Genomic DNA, 25,439 nt, shown 5'->3' with positions numbered 1-25,439 from the left:
TGAAAGTTCCATTTTTTCCCATCTTATTAAAACATCCTTTGCTTTCCCACAGTTGAACTTAATGGAAAATTGTCTACTATTATTAATCTTGTTTTGTGTATTTGTGGAGATTAAAATGTGAAGTACACACAAAATTGTCTATCTTCATTAGTTTTTTTTCCGCTTGAAACTGTGTCCAAATGATAAGATACTGTATAAAAAGGCTTTGGCATTTGATCTCATTGGTTCAGAGACCCTGACTATTCAAGCATGGTAAGTATTTTTTAAATATAGCTAATAGAAAAAAATTTTGAAAAGAGTTTGTTTTGTCATATGCAGATGATGATTGTGGTTATTAGAAGTTGAAATTGTTATGAATTCCTATATATTTTCTAATAACCTCTCTAGTGAAGCTCAATTGAATATTTCTTATCTGTTCAGATGCTCTGGCTTTGGATTGCCACTTTCCTGTTGCTGGGTACAGCCAGAGGTAAGAAATAGTTGATAAATTTTAAAGTTATTAAGCACAACCTCCCTCCCACCCCAAACAGGTTTTGACCAGAACATCCTTAGCTTCAACACTGTATGCTTCACTGACATCAAAGTGGAGGATATCTGTTTCCAGAGACCTAGTATACTGAATGACTTTGGTAGACAATTCTGTAAGATGTGATCAAAGTTTGAGACTATTCTGCTCTTATTCACCTCTTTCCCCTGTCTTCCTCAGAGCTTGATATTTCCATTTAGATTTTTTTTTTAGGTTTTTGCAAGGCAATGGGGCTAAGTGGCCTGCCCAAGACCACACAGCTAGGTAATTACTAAGTGTCTGAGGCTGGATTTGAACTCAGGTACTCCTGACTCCAGGGCCAGTACTCTATCCACTGTGCCACCTAGCCACCCCTCCATTTAGATTTAATATTTCCATGATTAGATAATTTCTTGGACTATGGTTTTGAAGACAAAAGGGAAAAGAGGTATGTTTTTCATCTAGCCACTTGATAGTCCAACCCCATCTAACAGTCACACAGATACAGAAAAAAAGTCCTGTCTTTAAATGACCAAGACTGAATTTTGAATTCATTTATCACATAGGAAAGGAAGTCTGCTATAATGATCTTGGATGCTTTCCGGATGATGAACCTTGGGGTGGCACAATAGTAAGGCCACTTAAGGTTTTACCCTGGAGTCCAGAAAAGATCAACACCCGCTTTCTGCTCTACACAAATGAAAATCCAAATAACTTTCAAGTAAGAGTTATGGTTATTTTAATCTAACATGTTCTTCATCCAATAGTGCTAATAGTTTTGTTTGAATTTCATAGAAAAATGTACTTGGGGTCAATAATGAAAATAGAATACTTTGAAAAAAATAAGCAAAATTTTCACTTTATGATTATCACTGTTCCTATAATATCAAAGTGTTTCTTATAATATTAAAGTGCCTCAATGTGTTATAGAGTAAATTGGAGTCCTCAGAGGGTATGTTGGGGCAGCACAAGCTCTCTGTTCCAGACACTGCTGAATATATAGAGAAAGGCAAAATTCAATTCAATTTCAGTAAACATTTATAAAGTGACTAGAAATTTTTTTGTCCAGAACCATCAATTTTTCTATCTTCACATTTGTCTAGTCAATGAGTCAGTCAACAAATAATTATTAAGTACCTACTGTGTACCAGGAAATGTTCAAACCATTGAGGATGCAAAGAAAGCTAGAAACAATCCCTCAAGAAACACACAGTATAATAGGGAGACGATATGTACACAGCTATGCACAAATAAGACATATATGGGACAAATTCGAGATAATCATGGAGAGAATGGTTTAGCATTACAGGAAGCCAGGAAAGACTTATTGCAAAAGGCAGGATTCTAAATGAGGATTGAAGGAAATAAGGGAAAATAAGTGATGATGATCAGGAAGGAGGGTTTTTTTTGGGCAAGAAGAATAGTCAGTTTAAAATGAACAGATTTCAAGAGACAGAGTGTCTTTTAGAAGGAATAGCTAGAACAGCTAGTGGCAATCAGTACAGAGTTCTGGGCTTGAAGTAAAGAAAATCTAAGTTAAAATCCAATCTCTGATGCTTATTAGATATATAACCCTGGATAAGTCACTAAATTAACCAAGTCTGCCTCAGTTTTCTTCATCTGTAAAAAAATGAAGATAATAATAGTAACAACTTCACAAGATTGTTGTAAAGATCACCTGAAATTATATTCATAAAGCCCTGGACAAACCTTAAATTGCTACATGGATTCTGGTGGTTGTTGTTAGTTTATTATCAACAGCTGTATGTCACTGGATTGCATGGATTGTCACTGTTATGTATACAGCACCAGACCTATGTCACTGGATTGCATGGATTGTCACTGTTATGTATACAGCACCAGACCTATGTCACTGGATTGCAGAGTACATAGGAATAAGGCATAGGAAGGTTGGAAAGGTTGAAAGTGGTCAGATTTTGAAAGACTTTAAATGTTATATTTGAATTTTATATTTGATCCTAGAAGTAATAGGGAGCCACTGGAGTTTATTGAACAGTGTAGTTACATGGTCAGACCTTTCTTGTAGGGAAATCAATTTGAATGCTGAGTGGAAGATGAACTGGAGTGAGGAAAGAATTGTGACTGGGAGTCAAAGTGGAGGATCTTGAAATAGTACAGGCATGAGATGAGGGGAGCCTGCACTACCAAGGTAATGGCAATGTCAGAGGAGAGATGGAGACATGTACAAGAGATGTTGCTAAGGTAGAATCAATGAGTCTTGTCAACAGATTGACTATGAGGGAGTGAGAGAGATTGAAGTGTTAATAATACCTAGGAAGTGAGACTGGATGACTGAAAATGGTGGTGGAACAAGATGAGGAAAGGAGGATAGCAAGTTTGATTTTGGACATTTGGAATTTAAAATACACAGGGGACTTCCACTTTGAGATGTCCAGTAGATCATTGAAGATATGAGACTGGAAGTCAGGAGAAAATTCAGGAGAAAGAACTGAATGGATAGTTCTGAGAACCATGTCCATAGAGATTAAAATTGGACACTCAGAAATCTAGAATGTGTCTTCAGACTTGTGAGTCAGAAATCAGAGAATATAGGCTCCAAGGTTATGCCAGATCACAAAAATTGTTGCCTTGAACACAGCAAATGATGCCCTGTTTTCCTATCCTCCTTCCACATTGCTAACAGTTTGTATTTCTAGACATAAATTTAATTTCACTGTTCTCTCAGCAACTGTTTTCTTTTTTCCCGTAAATGGAATGACAAGGGATACCATTGATCACTTGGCTAAGAAGTGGTAGTTTGTACGGCTTTTTGACACACTGAATCAACATTTCCCTACTGTGAAAGGAGACCAGCCTAGCATAAACACAGTGTGGTCTGAGAGAGAGAGAGAGTGGACTATGAGAAAGGTTTTATGGGTTCTAATACCTTATTCTTTATGAACCTTGATTTAACCATCTAGAACATTATACCTTTTATTACTACCTATATTGCCCTGATCAGTTTACTTAATCTCTGAGACTCAGTTGCCTTATGTGTGAAATAAAAAAAGTTAATTCTCAAGTCCAGTCTAGTTCTCACTAAATGATCCTCTGCTGTCACTACACCCCATTTGATTTGTCCTACCCTACCCCAGAACTCTGAAGGTACTTTGTTTTGCTGCTTCTAAATGCATCATCATTGTGTATTATCATTTTCTGTATGTTTGCCTCCCCCCCAGTTAATAAGCTCTTTGATATCAGAAAGTCATTATAAATATCACATCTTATCCCCATGATCAGTATAATCATAATTATTTTTACAATATAGGCAGATAAATTGACTTACACTGTGGAAAGAATGGTAGACCTGAGTTCAAATTCAGCCTCAGACACTAGCAGTGTGAACTTGGATAAGTCCCTTAGCCTCTGTCTGCTCAGTTTACTTAGTCATAAAATGGGGATTGTTTCTCAAGGTTGTTGGGAGGATCAAATAAGATAATATTTATCTTAAAAAATACATAGTAAGCACTTATTCCTCATTTCCTTCTTCATAAGAATTTACTGAATTAGGCTGGATTGACTAACATTGAAGATCAAATGATCTACAAAGCTTCTTCTACCTCTAAAGATTGATGTTTCTTTCTACCTATGAAATAGTCTTCCATATTAAAAGAGTAATGAGGTGAATGATCATAAATTGTTTAAGACAAAAAAAATCATCTGATATTTTTCTTTTTATAACAGTTACTCCAACCATCAGATCCATCCACCATTGAGTACACAAATTTCAAAACAGACAGGAAGACTCGTTTCATTATCCATGGCTTCATAGATAAAGGAGAAGAAAACTGGCTAGCAGACATGTGCAAGGTATGAGGTGGACCTTTTCCTATATTCCCTTAACCTACATCTTAAAATCAGTCGAGCTGTTCAATTTCTAAAGAAGTAATATTAAAAAAAAAACTCATCTTCTAGTAGGCAATGTTCCTTTTAAATGACTTAATTAAATGATGATTCAAATTTACAAAATAGATTACATTTTTTGGGAGGAGGTTGAGAATTTTAAAATGTCAAGGATTTGTTTTGTGCATAAAATGAATAATATTCAGAAGTATTTACAATATTTGTAAAAAAAATTAGAGGGATCTTTGGGAATAAGCAGAGGGCTGCCCTTAAACTCAGGAAGACTTGGGTTTAGACAAATGCCTTTGACACATATTGATCATATGAACATAGGTAAATAGGAAATGAAAACAAAAACATATTTTGGAAGAGAATATGTTATTCAATTGGGAAGATGAGGTAGCCCAAGGCTTCTTTAAATAGTAAGTTTCTTATTCGCATTTAAAATTATTTACTTTGCCCAAAATAAGTTTACTGACATGTTTTCCAGGATCACATCTATTATCTATCTCATAAAACAAATAAGAAATGCCTTTTTTGGCTCATGCAATTTTTTTTTACCTTAAAGTGCTCTATAAAATTAATTACTTATATTGGTGATTATTTTTAATTTTATTAGTTTTTTTCTAAGACTTTGAAATGCAAAGTAGCATATTCTCTGTGTTTTCTGTCTCCATCTTCAGCGATGATCATTTTTATTCAAGAAAGTCATTTTTATAAACAAGCTAATTTTTTGTCTTATGTACTCTATAAAGAAGTATAATATAATTATTATTATCCCCCCATTCAAATCAGTTTTGACCATAATTATGGGTGTATTTTAATTTATCATTGGAAGGAAAGAAAACAAAATGATGCGTTGATTGGGGAGTGGGAATTGAGGGGCAAAAGAAAGAATATGCAATTGGATGAAACTTTCTGTGCTTTCCAATGACATAAGTATAACAAACATGTTTGTTTCAAGAGGAGAAAGTGTCCCCAAGATATATATACAAGTTTTATCTTTGAAATGTAATATGTTGATTCAGGACCTTTTGTCCTGATGTCTAAATGGCCAATTCAATATTGTTACTCCCTCAAATCCATTAAGAACTCAGTCCATTCCTGAAATGACTCGTGAAAGCATGAAAGTTGCACATGTAGAAAATCAAATATCTTTAAGTCTCAAGACATAGCTTTTCCCCCAGTGATTCTTCTTTTCATACCTTCTTTCACCCTCATGAAATCAGTATACTTTTTATGTGGTTCTATAGACAAGACTCTCCAGCTCCTTCACACACATCAATGCTTTTATTTTTTCTAGTTTAATATAATAGCCTATGTGTCAAATATATGACTGAATGATGTTAAATTGATTTTAGAAAAAAAATATGTAGGACCATTTTACAAGATGTTGGATGGGCCATGTGGTGGGGCTTCTGAGGATCCATCAATTCCTCTGGGTCACTATTTCTCATGAAATAATTTATTCTTTGCTGGAACTTATTCAGCATTTGATGGACTTGGGTTTTCACCAAGGAAATGGAGGGACTTCCTCGCTGATGCTCACCTTAAGGACTTTTCACTTTATATCCCAACCTTAGAATATGTTTCAAGTAGAAGAGGTGAACTGCATCTGTGTTGACTGGAAAGGGGGCTCACAAACTACTTATAGCCAGGCTGCAAACAACATCCGTGTTGTGGGGGCTGAAATCGCTAATTTGATTAAAATTCTTTCGGTAAGTAGAAAGGTATTCAGTACTCATTACCTTGCCTGGGTAGTTTGTGTAATACAGATCCTCATTGTTGTATTCCTCCAACAGACTGTAATGCCAAGAAACACCCACAGCAGTCAGACCATTACCTATCAGATCACGGGGTGGAATAATTCTGGTAAAAAAAACAAATGAGGATAGCTTGCACAGTAGGCCCCTCACTATTATAATAAACATAACTGTGCAAGAATTGTTACCAATCACTTGGTTGGTTAACACGGTCCTCTTCAACAATGAAGGACAACTAGTATAAAACTCTCTGAGGATAGGGATTGTTTTGTTTTTCTATTTTTAGTATCCCCAGTTGCTAGAACCATGCTTTGCAGATAGGAGATATTTTGTAAACATTTATAGTGTTGTATTATATTTGAGAGTTAGGTGACAAAGTGGATGAACCTGGAATTAGAAAGACCTGAGTTCAAATTTGGCCTCAGACACTTCCTAGCTTTGTGATCTTGATTCAGTCACTGACCTGTTTGCCTCAGTTTCCTCATCTGGAAAATGAGCTGGAGAAGGAAATGGGAAACAACTCCAGTATCTTTGCCAAGAAAACTCCCCCAAAGGGGTTACTAAGAGTTGAACACATTTGATAATGACTAAACAATTCTGTTGTTGCCATTCCAAATGGACTATGCCAAAAAATTATACAAAGGAATAAGCCAAATAGAGTAGAATTGTCTTTTGTCCTTTAATTAGTGGGGTTAAGAATTTTTTTGCTCCTACTATATCATGTCAAAATCATTTCAGTGATTTCTTTCTACCCACAGGCTTTTATTTATGTGGCTTAACTGACCACAATTTTCCCCAATATCTATGGATAGCAAATGTTCTCTTTCATAGCAAAAGGGCACAAAAGGCCCAAGATTTATTGTGTTTTATTACAAAAATGAACAGGCTTCATCCAGAGAAATGAGACTATATGGAGAAATCACTGGTCCTAAGGGCATATATAAGCATTAAGTCATAGCATGCCCAGCAAATAGTTCCCATTGCCAAGGGTGGCGAATATTTCTGTAATCAACATGGGCAGGAACCTAATGAGTTCGTTTTTTGAAAATATGTCTTTCCATTAGACCAACTATCAATACCCACCTTCCAAAATTCACATCATTGGTCACAGTATGGGAGCTCATGCAGCTGGAGAGGTTGGGCGAAGGATTCCTGGTCTGAGCAGAATTACAGGTAGGTGGGAGTAGTGAGGTTGCCTGTGTTCATCACTAAGCACTCCAAAGGCCACTGGATAATTTAACTGACACTCTGTTTTTCAAGTAGAATCACTCATTTACTTGTGGCAAAGTTGAATGTGTCAAGAATAAAGATTTTAGGGAACCATAAATCTGTAACTATTTAGTTCATATAAATATACACAATTTCTTATCTTTTGTTACCTTCTCTTCTTTATTATGTTTCTTTTCTCATCTCACATAAACTTTGTATTGCCTCCTATGAGTCCATGAAAGTCTCAGATTTCCCAATGTGTTGCTACATCTCTTTTCCCCACAATGTTATGGTTTCAAAAATTGATTTTCCTGAAGGAATAAGCAAAAAAAGTAATTCATTATCATTTTATTGGGGTGGAACAAGTTTCCATCCTTTTAGGAGACATTTTAGAAATACGGATAAAAGAGAGAGAGAATCAGAGCAAAAATGGAAAATTAGAGGCACTCCAGTTGAACTGTCCTGATATTCCCCTCCAAACAACTTTAAAATTATACCTAAAATCAAATTTTGTAGTGGCAGAGCCAACAAAAAGCAAAAGTAAGATTAGAGGAATACATTTATGATACCAAGGTGAAGGCATATCCAGTGCAAAGTGGCAAGAGCTGCTGCAGCAGCAACTGCTGGTTTGGGTGCTCTCCACCCAGCAACATTAAGGGTGTCAGACAAGTGGTCAGAAAAAAGATTGTAGGGATTCCTTTGCTGACATTGAGTATAGTTGGGTATTGATTGGAAATACTATAACAAATTTCTAGATTGCAATTCCAGGTCAGAGATGAGTGGGGGTTTGTCACAAAGGAGCAGGAACCTTGGTCATAGATCAATAGTTCCAAGAGAATGCTAGTGCTTGTGGCTGCAGAGTACCAGGGGCCCTTTCTGGGTTAAGATCAGAGTACAGACCAGGAGAGCAATGACCATATCTCTCTTAGGATAACAACTTGAAAAGACCAAAAATTTGCAGAACTCAAGAACTAACTCTGAAAACAGCAGCACAACAAAGGTTGTCACAGTGCCTCCCCCAAGGTGAGTAGAGTCCAACTCTAACATAAAATCAAAGTTAATAAATAGACTAGAAAATGAGCATAAAACAATAACAAAATGAATTTGACCCCAGAAAGTTACAGCAGTATTAGGGAAGAGCATGGCACAAATTCATATGAAGATAATAATGTAAAAATTCCTACAACCAAAACATCAAAGGAAAAAAATGCTAGCTAGGTAAAATTTCAACAAGAATTCTTATAAGAGTTTAAAAAATGAGAGGAATAGAAGAGGAAAAATTGGAGAAAGGCATGAGTGATGCAAGAAAATTTTTAAAAGGGAATTAAAAGGGGTGGCTAGGCTAGGTGGCGTAGTGGATAAAGCACCAGCCCTGGAATCAGGAGTATCTGGGTTCAAATTTGGTCTCAGACACTTAATAATTACCTAGCTGTGTGGCCTTGGGCAAGCCACTTAACCCTGTTTGCCTTTCAAAAAAACCTAAAAGAGAGAGAGAGAGAGAGAGAGAGAGAGAGAGAGAGAGAGAGAGAGAATTAAAAGCTTGGTAAGAGAAACACAAAACATATGGGAAAAAATAACACAACTTAAAATAAAATTGGTTTATTGATAAAAGAGGCCCACTGAAGAAAATAACTCCTTAAGAAATCAAAATAGACCAAATGGAAAAAAGGTAAAAAAACCCACTGAAGAAAATAATTCCTTAAAAATTAGAGTTGGACAGGTGGAAACTAATGGTTACATAAGTCAAGAAGAAACAATTAAGCAAAGCAAAAGAATGGGGGAAAAAAACAGGAAAATGTGAGCTATCACAATGTAAAAACAACTGACCTGCAAAACAGATTGAGAAGAGATAATTTAAGAATTACTAGATTACTTACCTAAATCTATGATTTTAAAAAAAGACTAGATTTCATATTTCAAGACACTATCAAGGGAAAACTATCTGAAAATCTTAGATTTAGAGAGAGTAAACTAGAAATTGAAAGAATCTATCAATCACTTTCTGAAAGAAATCTCAAAATGAAAACTTCCAGGAATATAGTTAAATTCCAATGTTCCTAGGATAAATAGAAAATACTTGAAGCAGCCAGAAAGAAACAAGTTGGATATTATGGCATCTTAGGATCACATGAGATTTAGCAGTTTCCACATGAAAAAAGAAGTGGACTTGGAATATTCCTGAAGGCAAAAAAGTATGATTACAAGCAAGAATAATCTGCCCAGCAAAATTGAGTATAATCCTTCAAGGAAAAAAAATATATATCCAATGCAATCGAGCACCTTCGAGCAGTCTTGATGAGAAGACCAGAACTGAATAGAAATTCTGACATCCAAGCAAAAGATTCAAGGAATATGTAAAAAGGTAAATGTGAAAGAGTAATTATAAGGTTTTTAGCAAAGTTAAAGTGTGTGTACATTCGTATATTGGAAGATGATACATGTAATCCTAAATACTTTACTACTTTTAGAACAGTTTAAAGAAGTTTACATAGACAGAGGTCAGGGATATGAGCTGATTATATGGCATGATCTCCAACAAATGAAAGGGTAAGAAAGAGGAATGAATTGAGAGAAAAAGAGAGCTTGGGGACATTTTTCTTACATAAAAATGGTACACAAGGAAGACCTTCTATAGTGGAGGGGGAAATGGAGAGGAGTAGAATGTTTGAAAATCACTCTCATCATTAATTGTTTCAAAGAGTGAAGTATACATACATACATACATACATAAACATATGTATGTAGATTGTGTATATAATATAGATATTAAATATACATGAATATCAATATATATTTATGTACACACTCAGTTGTATTAGAAATATAACTTATCCAACAGGGTCATATGAAGGGAAAGGGATGAGAAAAAATGGGGGCGGGGATGATAAAAGTCAGGGAAGATTAAGGAAGGAAGTGGTTAAAAGCAAAGTAGACTTTTTGAGGAAGGGCAAGATTAAAAGAGAAAGAAAAAATGAACAGAACAAAATAAGATGATGGGGAATAAATAGTAACCATAATGGTGAATATGAATGGGATTGACTCACCATAAAAAGCAAGCAGTAGAATGTATTTGAAACCAGAATTAAAAAATATATTGTTTATAAAAGTCACATTTAAAACAGAAATACATAGAGTTGAAATAAAGGGCTAAAAGAAAATCTAAATGGTTCAGTTACACTAAAAAAAACACAGAAATAGCAATCATGATCTTAGACAAATCAAAACTAAAATAAGACCTGATTCAGAGAGATAAACAGGAATACTGCATTTTGCTAAAAGCTACATAGACAATGAAGTAATATTAAATTTTTTCTAGAAAATTTCTTTGATAAAGACCTAATTTCTCAAATATATATAGGGCATAGAATTGTCAGACATAAAAATTATAGCCATTTCCCAACTGATAAAGATATTAAAAAAGATATTAACAGGAAGTTTTCAGAAAAAGAAATCAAATATATCTATAGTCATATGAAAAAAATTCTCTAAATCACTCTTGATTGTAGAAAGTAAAATTAAAAGAACTCTAAACTACCATCTTATACCTATCAGAATTAACATGTGCTAGAGGAGACAAATAGGTATGGAGTACTGAACTAGTCTAATCATTCTGGAGAACAATTTGGATGCAAAACCAAAATACTATAAAACTGCATAATCTTTGACCAAACAATGCACTAATTGGTCTGTATACTGAAGAGATCAAAGGAAAATACAAAAAGCCTAAATGCATAAAAGCATTTATAGTAGACCAGTTTATGGTGGCAAAGAAATAGAAATTAAGAGGATGTCCATAAAACAGAGTATGGCTGAACAAGTTATGGAATATGGACATGTGTTGTAATGGAGTATTATTATGCTGTGAGAAATGGCAAGGGCATGTTTTGAGGAAAAAACATAGCAAGACCTATATGAACTTAAGAAAAGTGAAATGAGAAGAACTATGAGGTTATTGAGCACAGTAACAACAATGATGTAATAATAATCAGCATGAAAGACTTAATTCTTCTGATGATTAAAATGATCCAAAATAATTCCAAAGGCTGATGATCAAATGCTATCCACCTCCAGAGAGAAAGAACCACTGAATTCAGTACCAATTAAAGTATAATCTCACTTTTCCTTATTTTTCTTGATTTTTTGTAAATATGGTTAACATGGAAATCTATTTTGCATGATTTCACATGTATAATTGATATTGCCTGCCTTCTCAATAATTAGGGGAAAAAGGTGAGAAGGAGGGAGAGAATTTGGAACTCAAAATTTAAAAGAATGTCTAAAATAGATAAATAATATTTTTAAAAACTGGGATAGGAGAAGTAAAAGAGAAGAACAATAATGCTTCATTCCAGGGCAGAAAGCTTTATCAGATCATGCTAGTATTCATATTTTTTTTCATCTGAGTAACTTTCCCAAGCTGAACTCTAATCTGGACCCAGGGTAGTATGTACAGTGACTTCGCATTGACCTCAGAGTCATTATCTTTGCCTGTACATTGTTTTGCTCATGCCTCCTTCCTTAAATGAATTAGTCTTATAAAGTTCCTTTCAGATTTCTTGTCTGAGGTGCCCAAATTTCTAGTAACCTCTGGAGAAGAGTATAAAAGTGAGGAGGAGACTTTGCTCCCTGCTAGCACTGCTAAAGGAGTGACCTCAAGAACCACAATATTGTAATCATAAAAGATAAGGAATCAAAAGACCTGGATTCAAATCTCAGCTGATCATAGACAATGACAATAACTCAAACTTCTAAAACACTTTAAGGGTCACAAGGCATATTTCTCAAAACAATTGTGAAAGGTAAGAAGTATAATAAGTATTACTTATATCATATAAATGAGGCACCTGAGTTAATAAAATTAATTAATTCTTTCCTGTAGTCACAACAACTAGCCAATGCCAAATGCCCAAACCTAGTTCTCCTGACTCCTAGCTAACATATTTCCTACAACACCACATAAATCTTAATCTTTTTCTTGGTCTCATTTTTTTTTCAGCTGTCCAGTGAGGGAGATAGGTGAATGATTACTATGGTTCTTTCAAGTTTAGAAAGTCTCTGATACTATGGGTTTCAGTCTAAGCCATGAAGACTTGGTTGAATGTAAAATCTATCCACTTTTAACTTTCGTTTATGAATTTTCATTTTATCTTTGTATTCCTAGTGCCTAGCAAAGTCCATTAAGCATGCTAGATGCTGAATAAATGCTTGTTGAATTGTAGATTACTTGTGTCATACATGAAATATAAAATGAAAGGAAGGCAGAGTCAACTAATAAACTCCTATTAATAATTCCTAATAAACTCTAAGCATTCTAAAATGAAAAGAATAATCATATCAACTTCTACTTAGAAAAACTGCTTTACATTATATTCTTTTCCATCTATTATAAAGACTCATTGCCTGTTTCATTTTGAAGAAGAACTGTATCTTCATCAAAAGGAATCATTTGTGATTCTTCAGTTACCATGAGAAAACTTTCAGATTACAGCTGATTAAGAGACTTAAGGAGAAAATGAATCTGAAAGACAAAAATATTCCTCTTCTCCAAATTGAAGAGATGTTAATAACATGGCATGAAGAGGGAAATATATGAAACTTAATCTCATATTTATTTCAGAAATTCACAGAATTTATTCATCAGGGTAAATTGGATGGATAGACAAAAATTTAGCAATGAATCACAAAGTCAAATGTAAATATACTTGATTTTCTTTTCTTTGAGACTATCCATACCATTGTACCTCTCCATCCAAAGAGGTAATGTGATTCTACCTGCCCTACTCACAGACATACAATTTTATATTCAGCTCAAATGAAAATACTTTGAAGGCAGAGAGATGTTTTAGTATTTTAATCTGATACATAGTAAGCACTAGAAGCATTTGTTTTATTGGGTTGGGTTGAATTAGCTATTAACGTGTACTTATACATATTTCTTTTAGGGTTAGACCCTGCAGAGTCTTCTTTTGACGGTGCCCCAGAAGAAGTACGATTGGATTCTAGTGATGCTTTGTTTGTTGATGTGATTCACACTGATTCAGCTCCTTTGATCCCTAATTTGGGTGAGGCTTCACTTTATTATAGGACTTTCCATAAAGTCATTATCAACACATTTCATCACTATTAACTCCAGAGCAACAAGTTTTGACATGTTTGTCCTTCTCTGAACTGCTTCAGGTATTGGAACAACTGAAAAACTTGGTCATCTTGATTTCTTTCCAAATGGAGGAAAGGAAATGCCCGGGTGTAAGAAGAACATACTCTCACAGATCGTGGACATAGATGGCATCTGGTCTGGTAAGCTCATCTAGGAAATACTAACCACTAAAGAAAAGCCATTCATTATCTTTGGCCATAGCTAAAAATAAACCCAATGTACTTTTTAAAAATCTACAAGTACAGAACTTTCCATTAGGTTCTTTATTGCTATTTGCACAATAGATCATTATTTATTGTTTCATCATTCTGACAAAATGGAATTTTTCATATTTTTTTCTTTATTAAGTAGAGTAGTAAAAGAAAAAATGTATATATTTGCTTCTCAGTATTTTGAAATGTGATCTGGTAATTTTCTTAATGAGAAAAATATACATAAAAATTTTTGTGGCCATAATTAAGCTTTCATTATTCTACAAAAAAAGCAACCTAGTCATTTGATTAAATTTTAAATATTTTAAAATTTTACTAAGCTGAATCGAAATGGTTTGCAAAATCTCATAATTTGTTATTACAAATATACCCACAAGGGATAGGAACTAGGATAAGGAATGATTTCAGTTGTTAGAGAATTCCAGGGTGAGCAAACTCCCTCTACTAGGTGAGGTCAACATACATCCTCGGCAAAATGTTATAGAGAGTTGTCTGGAGCAATGAGAGTTATAGTGACTTGCCCAGGGTAATACAACCAATATGTATCAAATTTAGAACCTGAACCCAAATCTTCTTGGCTTTAAAGTCTTTTCTCTAACCTCTGTGCCACCCAATCACTCATTACCTAAAAGTATTCCCAAAAACAGAAACAAAAGAGCTATTCATTCATTTTTAATAACAGCATGATATATAATGGCAAAAAGGGAATATAAATATTCAGTAATAAGGGAATGATTAACTTAATTGTTCATTCAGATAGCAAATGGAATTCTGTAATACCTTTAAGACCAATTGGTAGGTTTGAAAATATAAAGAAATCTGGAAAGATCTTTTTAACTTATACAAAGAAAAAAATAGGATCAGAAAAATGGCATGTGTACTATCAAGATTATATATGAGGAAAAGGTAAATAAGAATGAGCAGAATCCTGAGAGGGACTCAAAGGAAGTAACTGAGAAGCTATTATGATATCTTGCCTTGACATTCATTCAATTAAATATTAAGCAAGTTTAGTTGGTTTTATACACGTTTTATATTACTTTTAATGAAGCACAATTTTAAAAAATCTGTAAAAATTATTTGCAAGGTTAGATATATGATCAAAGCAAATCCATTGAGGTAATTACTTATTAACTTGAATTTCAGTCCTCTGTAGGTTTTGCTACACTAAGACAAAGCATAAATTTTATCATGAAATTCAATTTAAGGTTTTAAGACAACAGTTAAATCTGGGGCTGATTATAGTACCCTCACTAGCTTTATCTGGTTGGGATGTTTCCTTGAAGAATTTACAAATGTGAGCATTTCTGTGTGATTCTGTTAAATAATAATCAGAACTTTTCTCTCCAGGAACTCGGGACTTTGTGGCTTGTAATCACTTGAGGAGCTACAAATACTACTCTGATAGCATCTTGAACCCTGATGGCTTCACTGCATTCCCCTGTGTTTCCTACAAGGCTTTTTCATCTGTAAGTTATTTCTCTGTCTAGGTCAATCAATGTCATGGAATCACATAATCATAAGTCCATAATTTATTAGTTTTTATTCATTTCAAAGTATATAAGTAGATATTTACCAAATGTTTAGAAGGACCTCAGAGACCTTACAGTATTTATGGGGAGACATAGAAATATGAAACAACAGTAAAATGAATGATGCTATTCATGAAACTTGAGAAGGGGCTATAAAAGGGGCTATAAAAACTAAAGGAAGCTTCATGGAGAAGGTGGAGCTTGAAAAATAGACAATTAATTGATGAATGAGTAAGATTTAGATGAAAAGAGAGGAAAAGATATGCCAAGCAGGGGACCACATTATAAAAAGGTATGGTGATTGGAATGCTAAGGTACATTTGAGAAATAATGAGGAATTCCATTAACTGAAATAGAGGAATCAGACTAAGAATTAGTAGGAAATAAGATTGAGCAGGTAAATGAAAACATATATATGCTCAGTGGAAAATTTTGTACTTTAGCTTTCTTACAATAGTCATTGAAAATTTTTGATCTAGAGAGGGATATTATGGAAATAAGATTCATGCTTAATCCCATAAATTATAGAAATTAGAAAATGAAAACAACTATATATGGTAGGAAGATTTATATTGCACATTGACACGTGATCTCAAATCATCTCAATTTTTCATCTACACAACTATGATATAACTCAACTCTTTATTTTGTTTTTATTTCATCTAGCCTAAAAGTATTCCAAGAATTGCTTTTTAAAAGATGTAGATTATAAACTTTGATATATAAACTTTGAAGAGTTTATATCAAATCTTCCGTCAGAGTGGCAACATGCCTATATCTGCTATTGAGTAGGCTGAAGCTGGTGGATCAGTCAGGGGTTCTGAGCTACAATGGGTTTAACTAAAGAGATTTTGGGATAAAGTCCAGCACTAATATAGAAAACCCATAGGAGTTAGGGGTGGTGGTAGGGTACTGAACAAGGAGTGAGTGAGGGGGGCAGACTACCTAAGGAGAAACAAAATAAACTTGATTGGAAATAGAGTAGGCCAAAGTGTCCTTCTCAGTCAATGGTAGGACTGAGTCTTAGTCAAAGATTTAGTATTCTTAATTCAATTCAATAAACATTGACTAAGGAGCTCCTGTGCATAAGGTACAGTAGATACAACATGAAAAATGAAGCAGTTTCTGATCTCAAGCACCTAATATTCTACTAAATAGAATTACTTGTAATGGATCTTTTCAGAAAGGAATCTCTAGACCAAGCCCTTCATTTTAAGGATGAGGAAACTATCACTCCATGACTCCCTAAGTAATTAGTAACAAGAGGCAGAATGAGAACCATGTCTAGTGAATTATGTCCATTATATCATGTGATATCTTAATTATGGAACTTAATTTTCTTTTCTTGTACCCAAAATAATGACATCTGAAATATTCCCTAACATTCCCTAAAATTACATTGATCATCAAAACTCATAAGCATTATTGTTATACAGTCCTATAATTATTTAAGTGTATAGAAGAAACTTATTTGATTCTTCATGTTTTTAGTTCAAAAGGATATATTTTAATGAAATAATATTTTAATGAAATATGTCAAATTTTCATATCAGATTGTATTTTTAAAAGTCATTTTCCTCATTAAAATGAGATGTTTAGGAGTTATGAATGCTTAACCATAAGAGTGAATCACAAGGAGACAAACTCTTCTGATAAACCAATCATTTGTTTCTTTAGCAAAAGTGCTTCCCCTGTCCAGCTGAAGGCTGCCCACAGATGGGTCACTATGCTGATAAATTTGCTGGGAAAACATCTCAAGAGGGTCAACAATTCTTTCTGAACACTGGAGATGCAAGTAACTTTGCTCGTAAGTTGTTATTTGGCTTCCTCTGATCTTTAAAGTCCATATAAAGTCTAAATTCTATTGCATATGAACAGTTCAGCTATCATCTGAGATGTCAAAGCTATTTGTGAATATTTGGATGACCCTGGAAAATCTCCACTAGATAGCTTGGTAAGCACATCTAGTTTTATATATATATATATATATATATATATATATATATATATATATATATATATATGTATATATATGTATGTATATATATGTATATATATACATATATATACATACATATATATATATATATATATACATATATATATCTAGAAACCAAGAGCCAGTTTACTCTGGTCAGTGAATTATGTGACCCCATTTGAATAATTGATTTTTCATTACTGAGGAATTCCAGAAAGCTTGTCTTTCTCCTAGATTATTTACTTTGTATTAAACATGGACAATGACAGTGGTAACTTGTATCAGTTTTTATTATGTCAACACAACCTATGTGAATTTAAATATCTCATATAGGCAGACCCAACTTTCCACAACTTATTTCACCACCTTGTATTTTTCAGAGGTAGCATAATCTGTTCAGTAGAAAGCTGGATTTGGAGAAAGGAAGATCTGAGTTCAAATACTAATTTTGAGCACTTAACTGGCTATGTAATACTGAGCAAGTCTAACTTCTTTGTGATTTTAGCAGCTTCCTAGGTCTTATGCTCAAAGTTATAGTCTAACTGTGATCTACATTGGTGGAAGGAGTTCCCACACTAGGAATTCTCTACATTTCAGAAATCAAAGAGTCTTCCACAATTTTTAGTTATTCCAAAGTACATATTCATTCCTTCAATTATTCAAAATATGGCATTATAACTATTATGTAAAAGGGACTATGGCAGTATTAGATTGTGAGATGTAGAATGTGTGATACAAAGATGATCACTAAAACACAGTGCTTGACTCTAGGTGACTTATATCATTTCTTAACAACTTCATCCATTCCTTACTTCTTACTCATCATAAATTAAATTTGTTAAGGTTTCAAAATATATTTTCTATTATCTGATCACTATTTCTTCTAATGAAGGCAGTATAGTAATGTAATAGTAAAAAAATCAAGGTTTCTATATGCATTTACATTAAGAGTTTAAAGAGAGGAACAAGAACACTTTATTCAGGATGAATTATGTTAATTGGCTCAATCCAACAGTAGAGTTTCTATACTTCATTGTATTGCACAAATGGAGACTCCATGTAATAGTGGACATTGATTTTTTTAAGAGAACACTGATTATTCAGCTTTCCCATGGATTTATGCAGTTATATGGAAAACTTTACCATTTTACATTGAGCCCATATAGCTAAAATTATTCCAAGGTGGGAAAATTAACTCCTTTTCCTTGTTAGAGCTATCTTAAAAAAAAGTTCTTCATTTGAAGAAATCAATACATTTATCTTCTTTAACAATCTCAGTTCATTAACAAATATTCTTGATTATATTCCTATGCATTTTGGTCTGAATATATATAAACTGTGGAAGCAAAGCTTTGGTTTATTTAGCTTCCATTAGATGCTTTCCTCTTTCTCTTTAGGATGGAGATACAAGGTATCTGTTACTCTGTCTGGAAGAACTGTGACTGGCCAGGTAAAAGTTGCTTTGTATGGAAGTAATGGAAACACCAAACAATATGACATCTTTAAGTAAGTTTTCATATTGATGATACATATTATTTAATATCATACTCTAAACAAATACTTGAACACACATACAAATGTTCCAGAAACAAGGTAATAGTCTTGTGATATTCTGCCCTAGACAGAAACTATCTGGAATATTTGGTTTTCAGTTCTGGGGATTGATTAGATAGAGAGTACCTACAGGAGGGAAATCAGTATGGGAAAGGTCAAGAGAAGACTCAGGATTATACAGCTAGGAGGAATACAGTTTTCTTCAAGTATTTGAAAGATTATCACATGGAAGAGGAATTACATTTATTCTCTTTGTTTCAAGGGTCAGATATAGAAGCAATGGATAGAATCAATCAATCAAGTATTTTTAAGCACCTACTGTATGTCAACCACTTGGTGCTAGGTGAAAGGTTTTAAGCACGTAGACTAAAACAATTCCTACAGTACAATGAAATAAATTTACAAGTACTAAATGGAAAAATTATCTAGTAATCAGAACTTGCAATTAATGAGTGCTTCTTCCAGACTTGGCACTGTGTTGAATTCTTGGAGGGGAAGATGTTGGGAATGTGGAGGCATAATTTGGTATTAATTGGGTTAATAAATTGCATCTTCAAGGAAAGACTGGTTGATCACATGCCAGGTAGATTGTGGAGGGGTTGAACTAGGTGACCTGTGGCCCTCCAAGTCCATTCATATGGCATTATTACATTTTTTATTATTATTATATTCACTGGTAATATAGGCTACACTTTATATGCAGCTCTTGACAAAATTTTGGGGAGCTAAGGTGGCCCAGAAGAACTGAAAGTATTTCTTTATTACTGGATGACTGGAACAGGGTGATGAAGCTTGGGGAGTAGAAAAGATTAGATTTCAAATTAGAAAATCTAGTTCTGTGGTGGTTCTGATATTTGCTGTGTGACCTTAAACAAGTCATTTATACACTGTGAGACTCAGTTTGCTTTTCAATTAAATGAAGATAATAAAACTTACTCTATTTATTAGAGAGTTGATGGAAGCAAGGCCCTTCACAAAAGCATATAGTATTGTAGACATTAGAACCATGAATATTCAAATAGATTTTAAAATTCCTCCACAAATTATGTTACTAAAATTAATTGTGGATAAATGCTTTTGTTTTTTATTTTGTTTCCAATGCTACTGTTCAGTTTTATATGTTTTAGTAGAACAGATTTTCTTTTCTAATGAGGAGGCCAATTTGTCGGCTGCAGATATAAAAGGGACAATAAGGAAGTGAATTTAATGAAGTCATTATTTATGAATTTTTAATGTTAATTTAAATTAATAAATGAAAGTCATTGGTATAGGGGAAAATGCATTGAATATAGATAATTATGAGAATAGGGTTCAGATCCTCTCTCTCTCATACTTAATAAATGTATGACCTTGGATTTGTCATGACTCTCTGAGCTTCAGGTCCTTCTGTAAAATGGAGATATACACCTATTTTACAACAGCAATGGTTGTTATGAAGAAAGTGTTATATGAACCCTAAAACACAATAGAAATTCAAATTCTTATAACTCACATTTTAAAATTTTAACTTAGAAGTAACTAGGTAGCACAATGAATAGAACATTTGACCTGGAGGCAGGAAGACATGTGTTCAAATCCAGTCTCAGGCCCTTACTAGTTGTGTGGCCAACTCTGAACAAGTAATTTAACCTCTGCTGCCTCCAGTTCCTCATCTGTAAATTGGGAATAGTAACACCACCTACCTCCCAGAGTTGTTTTGGGGGGAAATTGAGATATTTGTAAAATGAATGATGTACTAAAATCAATTGTGGATATACACTGTTCTTTATGTGTCTGGTGCTATATAAATGTTAGCTACTACTATTATCATCATCATCATTATTATTATTAATCTCAACAGACCACTGCTGATTGCTCAAAGTTTGGATTTTAAGATTCAAGACTCAAGTATCTTTAAAGCATTTAAAGCATCATTACAATTCAACTGACTTCCCATTTTTCATATTTGCTTGGTAATTCAGGTGAAAAGTGGACTGATTACCCCAAGTGGCAAAGAATAAAATTTCATTGACAAATCTTTAGAGTATGATTGTCTATGATTATAAATGTCTCTTTCATTTTTACAGGGGAGTACTCATAGCACAGTCTACTCATTCCAATGAAATCGATGTAGAGATCAATGTTGGAGTACTTCAAAAAGTTAAATTTCTGTGGAATAACAATGTGATTAATCCAACCTTCCCCACAATAGGAGCCTCAAAGATCACTGTGCAAACAGAGGATGGCAATGAGTATGTATGCTCATAAATATGAATCTAAGAATATTGGGAAGTATAAGTATTTGCAATGAAAATGTGCCCACAGAAAATCTATTATGACTAAGGCAAAAACGCTTATGAAAAGGTGGGCATAGGGATTGTTGGTGAGGATTTAAAACAAGATTTCTAGAGCTAAGGAGAATGTAAGCTGTAAGGCAGTAGAGGCAACTCTTATGTATCAAGAAGTTGGAAAGTGGAATAAATGAAAAAGATTATAAGGGAGTTAGAAGAAACACCAACAGGTAAAAGAGAAATAATATTCCTCAGTAAAATAGGCTGCCTCCATTTGTTGAGGCTTACCATGAGGATAGAGAAGAAGCACAAATTATATTCACACTCTCAAGGAAGTTTTGCTTTCTGTGGGGAAAAAATATGTCTACCACTGAAACCAAGCACATTGTAAGGTCATTTAATAAGTGGAATGTTTTGAGGTTAAAAAGGTCATTTCCAATTAGTTCTCTTTGTCTCCTCCATTAATACCATGGAACAACAGAGCAGCAAAGAAATTGTATTTAAGCCTAGCAAATCTAACTGGTTCTTGTTAAAGTAGATACACTTACTCAAACATCCATGTTTTTCTCCACAGGTATAATTTCTGTAGTGAGCAAACTGTGAAAGAAGAAGTTTACCTCACCCTTACTTCCTGTTAAGAAAAAGTGACTAGAAGTGGTCACTATGTTCACTTTAATAAAACTTTACTATGCAATGAATATTTCCGGGATGTGTCATTGTCAGAGATTTCTTGTGGGGATACTCAAGACCCTAAAATACAGGATAAACTAAGGCACTAGGAGAATCCACAGCTGAGAATATTCAAATTTCATGAAATTGTGTTGTCCAAGGAGGAACCTATTTTGTTTAGCTAAGCATGAAATCTGTCTAAGACATATTGGAATTTTGAGCTGCATTGATAAAGAAGACTCACTGAAATTATTCCTTGTTGAAATGAAGAATATGTACATGCAGTAAGATGTTTAACAACTGACTCCCTGGGAGAAAAATCTATATTATTACCATTTTCTTCATCTCTGTATTGTCTTGACAATCAAAACACCCAGCCTTTGTTGGTAGCATTAGCTTATAGCTGAAGGTTAAATGCTCACACTTAAAATTTAACAATTAACTCTTACAAACTGGTTCCAGCAACCCTATTATATGTATGGTAAGGTTTCTCATCAGGGATTTTTTTAAATCATACTATTTCCTAAAGAACTTTGATATCATTTTTAATTTTTCTATATGTGAAAAGGTATTTAGAGATTATTTAGTCCAATCCTACCAATTGACAAATGGAGGAACTGTCACTTAGAGAGGTCAACTAACTTTCCTAAGACCGTCCATACTGTGTAGTTGATAGTATAATGAGAATAAAAATGAGTTCTGTTCACTTTCAGGTCAGTGCTCTTTCTACCACATAGTGATGTTGATGATAATAACAAAAATAGTCCATTTTAATATTTCATTGACTCCATGATCTCATCAGTATACACACTCCCTCTGCTGGTGTAGTTTGTAGCCCTTCCATGTCTTCTTATCCTGGGTAATTCTTATCTGTATCTTTTCTGAAAGCTACCTTTCCTTAATTCTAAATCTACCCTAATGACTCTATCAGTTTAGGATAGTAGAAAACTTTCTGTGTTTGTCTTAATATTTGACAAGTGTTAGCACATTATGTCTCTCTTACTCTCATTACAAGATTAGTCAGTTCCTAATAACATTATAAATACAAAAAACTCCCAACATATCACCTCTGTATACCTTAGACTTGATTGTATGGACAATCCAACTATGCCTATCCTTGTAGAAAGTGGTGTTTGGGACATCTCTTTTTGTCCTGCAATGAGATAATTATTCTCTTCCAACAACAATGCCATATAGTGGTTCTATTGTATTTCAACAGCCATGGGGCAATGGGGTGTTCCCTGTAGAACAGCAGATAGGACCGGCTCTAGACAGAGGTATAAGTCAAGAAAAGGTATTTTGTAGCCCTTCTTTCTTCTTTAGGGCATCTTGGCTCTTGAGCATGTATTTCTCTTTGAGTTTTCAGGGATTGCCTCTTCTCTGCTTCAACAGTCCTTTATTTCTTTGAACAGGACCCCTTGTTCCAGGTATTTTCCATATTCCCAACCCCCATTAAACCCTGGCTTGAGATTGAGCAGTATGACTTGCTTTTGTAACCTCTGTAACTGTTCCAATTTGACTGGACCTGGGGTAGAAATGTCCTAGCTGCTCTCTTCGGGAAACAGTCCAGAGGATGAGGAGAGAAACAAAGACTAGGAAAAAGAAGAAAAATTATTGGCCAAGATCAATAGGACCTTGCTCTGGCTCTGCCACTATCTTTCTGTATGCTCTTGGACTCCACAGATTTATAGAATCATAATCTGAATTTACATCTGAAAGGAACTGCAAAGGCCAGATGATTCAAGTCCCTCATTTTTACAGATGAGGAGACTGAGTTTGAAAGTAGGTAAACAATTCATCTTTTGGTAGCTATTGATATCTATCGATATCAGTTTCTTTCTTTTAAAATGTGAATATTAGATTACATATCTAAGGTCCTTTCCTGTCCTAAAAATCCCATGACTACAGAAAAAGAATTTTTCCTCTCCATCACTCAGCTGTTCCAATGTACAACCCCATTCAATCAGACCTGGACCACAGACAGACCAAAGAAGATAGTTAATTCACTACAGCATAAGAGCAGAATCCCAAGAATAATGCTAGTAAAAAAATGTGTTTCATCTGATTGCTGGAGTAAGGGCAGTGTGGTACAATTTCTCACTGAAAGAATCCTCCAGAGGAAAAAATGGCTCTCCCATGTGTTTTTTCTTTCTTGATATTGTACCCCTGAAGTTTCACTACTTGGACTTATGACTTAGCTGTCTGCTAATGTGCAGTAGCTCCCCTGAGCAGTAATACTTTACACTATTAGTAGTTTTTTACACTTTGTTATGAATGAGTTTCTGATCATAAAACTTAAAACTGGAAGGAGTTTTAGTAGTCCAGCCACCTTATGTTGCAGAAAGCTAAGCATCGAAGATGGGATTCTAACCCCCTTTCTTGAGAACGGTTTTTGCTAGGAAGGGAGCATGGCAACACTGGGTACTTGAGGAAGAGGAGCCTTGGGAATGAGGAAAGGATGTATAAAGACAGAAAACTTGCATACATTCCAAGTCTGCCCAGGGCTGGCACTCTATCTAACTCATGCATCTGCTATTCAAAACCATTTATGTCCAAGGCCAGTTGAAATCTTGGATGACAAGAAATTAAAAGATGCTTTGAAGCAGGAAGGGGTCTGGGTGAGGAAGGGAGGGGAGAGAGGAGCTAGTAGCAAGGAAAGAAGGAAGTCAGTCATAAAAAACTACAGTCTATTAGCAAGCACCATAAACATTCAAATGAGGCATTATAGAACAGACCCATTATCTTCTGAATTTTGAAGTATGATGGAGTGGCCATATGTTACTGAAATTGAAGAGCAGGAACGGAGACAGATTGCAATTACCTGAGTTGGAATTGGGCCAGAATGCCAAAATTCAAGTCCTTGCATCCTTTTGTATATACATATTTCATTTATCAGAAGTGCTGCTCTGAAAAAAAAAATAAAACAAAACTTGAGAGGCCAATTCTGAAGGTAGAAGATCACCATGTTTTTAATTGTCCACTTTATACTTTCATGCTCACCCTGCTTTGCTATAAAACAAAGTTTCCAGCCTTGACCTCAGATAACCAGATCTCTTGCTTGGCTCTAGGAGGAGGATTGAACATTTTAAAGGGCCGTATTAAACCTGTGTTCTTGATATGAAATTTCGTGATTGCTATACGAAAGCTTATTTATATTTCTACATGTACCTCAATGAACTGATGAAGTGCATTTCATCAAAGAACCAGATTTAGGATGCCCCTCTGTCAATTTGATTTTATGCTCACGTTCTTTGTACCCCATACCCATTTTCAAATGTATTGTTTGTTGAGTATTTATATAGATAGTCTTAAAGAATGAATATGTCTGTCACTCACTTCCCAGGGCTGTTGAGTGGATAAAATGAGATATTATTTATAAAGTCCTTTGAAAATCATAAGGTGCTACATAAATGGTAGATTATTATTTCCTGCTGCACAGAAATACATTTAAAAACATTTGTGGGAACACACTTAAATACACTCGTAGTCAGAGTGAGACAGATGGGTGCTGTGGCAGGAACTATGAAAACTCTGGTTTGAGTACTCAGTTACCCCTTCCAGCTGTGAGACCTTAAGCTTAATTGTTCTGAGCCCGTTTCTTTATCTGCTAAATGGAGATAGTAAATTTGGCCCAAGTAACCTCACTAGAATGTTGTCAAACTCCAATGAGATAATAAAGGGGAAACAATTTAATTATAAAATATAAAGAATCTGTACTGTTAAATG

General features: G+C 34.3%; 1 protein-coding gene across 1 annotated transcript; it reads left to right on the top strand.

Moving 5' to 3' along the window:
- The first annotated feature begins 420 nt into the window (after positions 1-420).
- Positions 421-21,719, top strand: LOC141519969 (inactive pancreatic lipase-related protein 1-like). Its single transcript, XM_074231901.1, has 12 exons — positions 421-469; positions 1,072-1,226; positions 4,211-4,336; positions 5,953-6,087; positions 7,197-7,305; positions 13,284-13,403; positions 13,519-13,638; positions 15,061-15,179; positions 16,920-17,049; positions 18,618-18,726; positions 20,841-21,005; positions 21,619-21,719. The coding sequence occupies exons 1-12, from the start codon at positions 421-423 to the stop codon at positions 21,680-21,682; spliced, it is 1,401 nt and encodes a 466-aa protein (XP_074088002.1). The 3' UTR covers positions 21,683-21,719.
- Positions 21,720-25,439: the final 3,720 nt, after the last annotated feature.

This window comes from Macrotis lagotis, chromosome 4 (assembly GCF_037893015.1).
Source record: "Macrotis lagotis isolate mMagLag1 chromosome 4, bilby.v1.9.chrom.fasta, whole genome shotgun sequence".
Lineage (NCBI taxonomy): Eukaryota > Metazoa > Chordata > Mammalia > Peramelemorphia > Peramelidae > Macrotis > Macrotis lagotis.
The sequence above is the reverse complement of the archived record's forward strand: the minus strand, read 5'-3'. Positions and strand labels throughout refer to the sequence as shown.

Bases quoted from the DNA above. Each gene is read 5' to 3' on its own strand.
- LOC141519969 (XM_074231901.1), top strand. From the start codon at position 421: ATGCTCTGGCTTTGGATTGCCACTTTCCTGTTGCTGGGTACAGCCAGA. The intron at 7,306-13,283 runs GTAGGTGGGAGT...TATTTCTTTTAG, and splicing joins TGGTCTGAGCAGAATTACAG to GGTTAGACCCTGCAGAGTCT. The intron at 13,404-13,518 runs GTGAGGCTTCAC...GAACTGCTTCAG, and splicing joins TCCTTTGATCCCTAATTTGG to GTATTGGAACAACTGAAAAA.